The sequence below is a fragment of the Trypanosoma conorhini genome (assembly GCF_003719485.1).
Source record: "Trypanosoma conorhini strain 025E chromosome Unknown Tco_14.4_contig_01166, whole genome shotgun sequence".
NCBI classification, from domain to species: domain Eukaryota; phylum Euglenozoa; class Kinetoplastea; order Trypanosomatida; family Trypanosomatidae; genus Trypanosoma; species Trypanosoma conorhini.
The window spans coordinates 3,007-3,537 of record NW_021705259.1 but is presented as its reverse complement, the minus strand read 5'-3'; the positions used below and the strand labels follow the sequence as shown (position 1 = coordinate 3,537).

At 61.0% G+C, this 531-nt stretch overlaps 1 protein-coding gene across 1 annotated transcript in view; it reads left to right on the top strand.

Annotated features, from left to right (window-relative positions):
- Window positions 1-531, top strand: part of Tco025E_09549 (uncharacterized protein) — a gene marked incomplete at both ends in the record, with an annotated part of 598 nt that continues 67 nt past the window's right edge. The window contains one exon of the mRNA XM_029376363.1: window positions 1-531. This exon is cut by the window's right edge and continues 67 nt beyond it. Within this exon, the coding sequence (XP_029223524.1) occupies window positions 1-531 (531 nt within the window).

Below are 531 nucleotides of genomic sequence, written 5' to 3'. Positions count from 1 at the left end.
CGCCGGGCTGCCCGCCGTGGACGAGATGCAGCGCTTCCGCCTGCTTGTGTGCTGTTTTTTCTGCAGCATTTGCACCTCCCTGATCTTCGCCTTTGACCTCTTCACGACGCAGTTCGTGGAGCGCTTTCACCTCAGCGTCGGCGACCAGTCCACGATCAGCACGGTGGGGCTGGTGTTCTGCTACTTCACGCTACCGTACGGCTTCCTGTTCGACTACGCCGGCCCTTTTCCCCTGATACTCATCTGCCTTGTCACAGGCGGGCTCGGGTCGCTGCTGCTTGGCCTGGCGTTCGACGGATTCATCCCGGGAAACGTGACCAACTTCTCTGTGTTCTACGCCATGATGAACACCTGCGCCGGCCTCATTGACGTGGCCTACATTGTCACCCTGGCGGAGGTCTTCCCGCGAAACCTCGGCCCCGTCATTGCCCTTGCGAAGGTGCTGACCGGGCTTGGCTCCTCCGTGCTCGCCTCCGTGAGCGTGAACCTCTTCGGCGACAACATCTCCGGCTTCATTTACGCCATCATGGC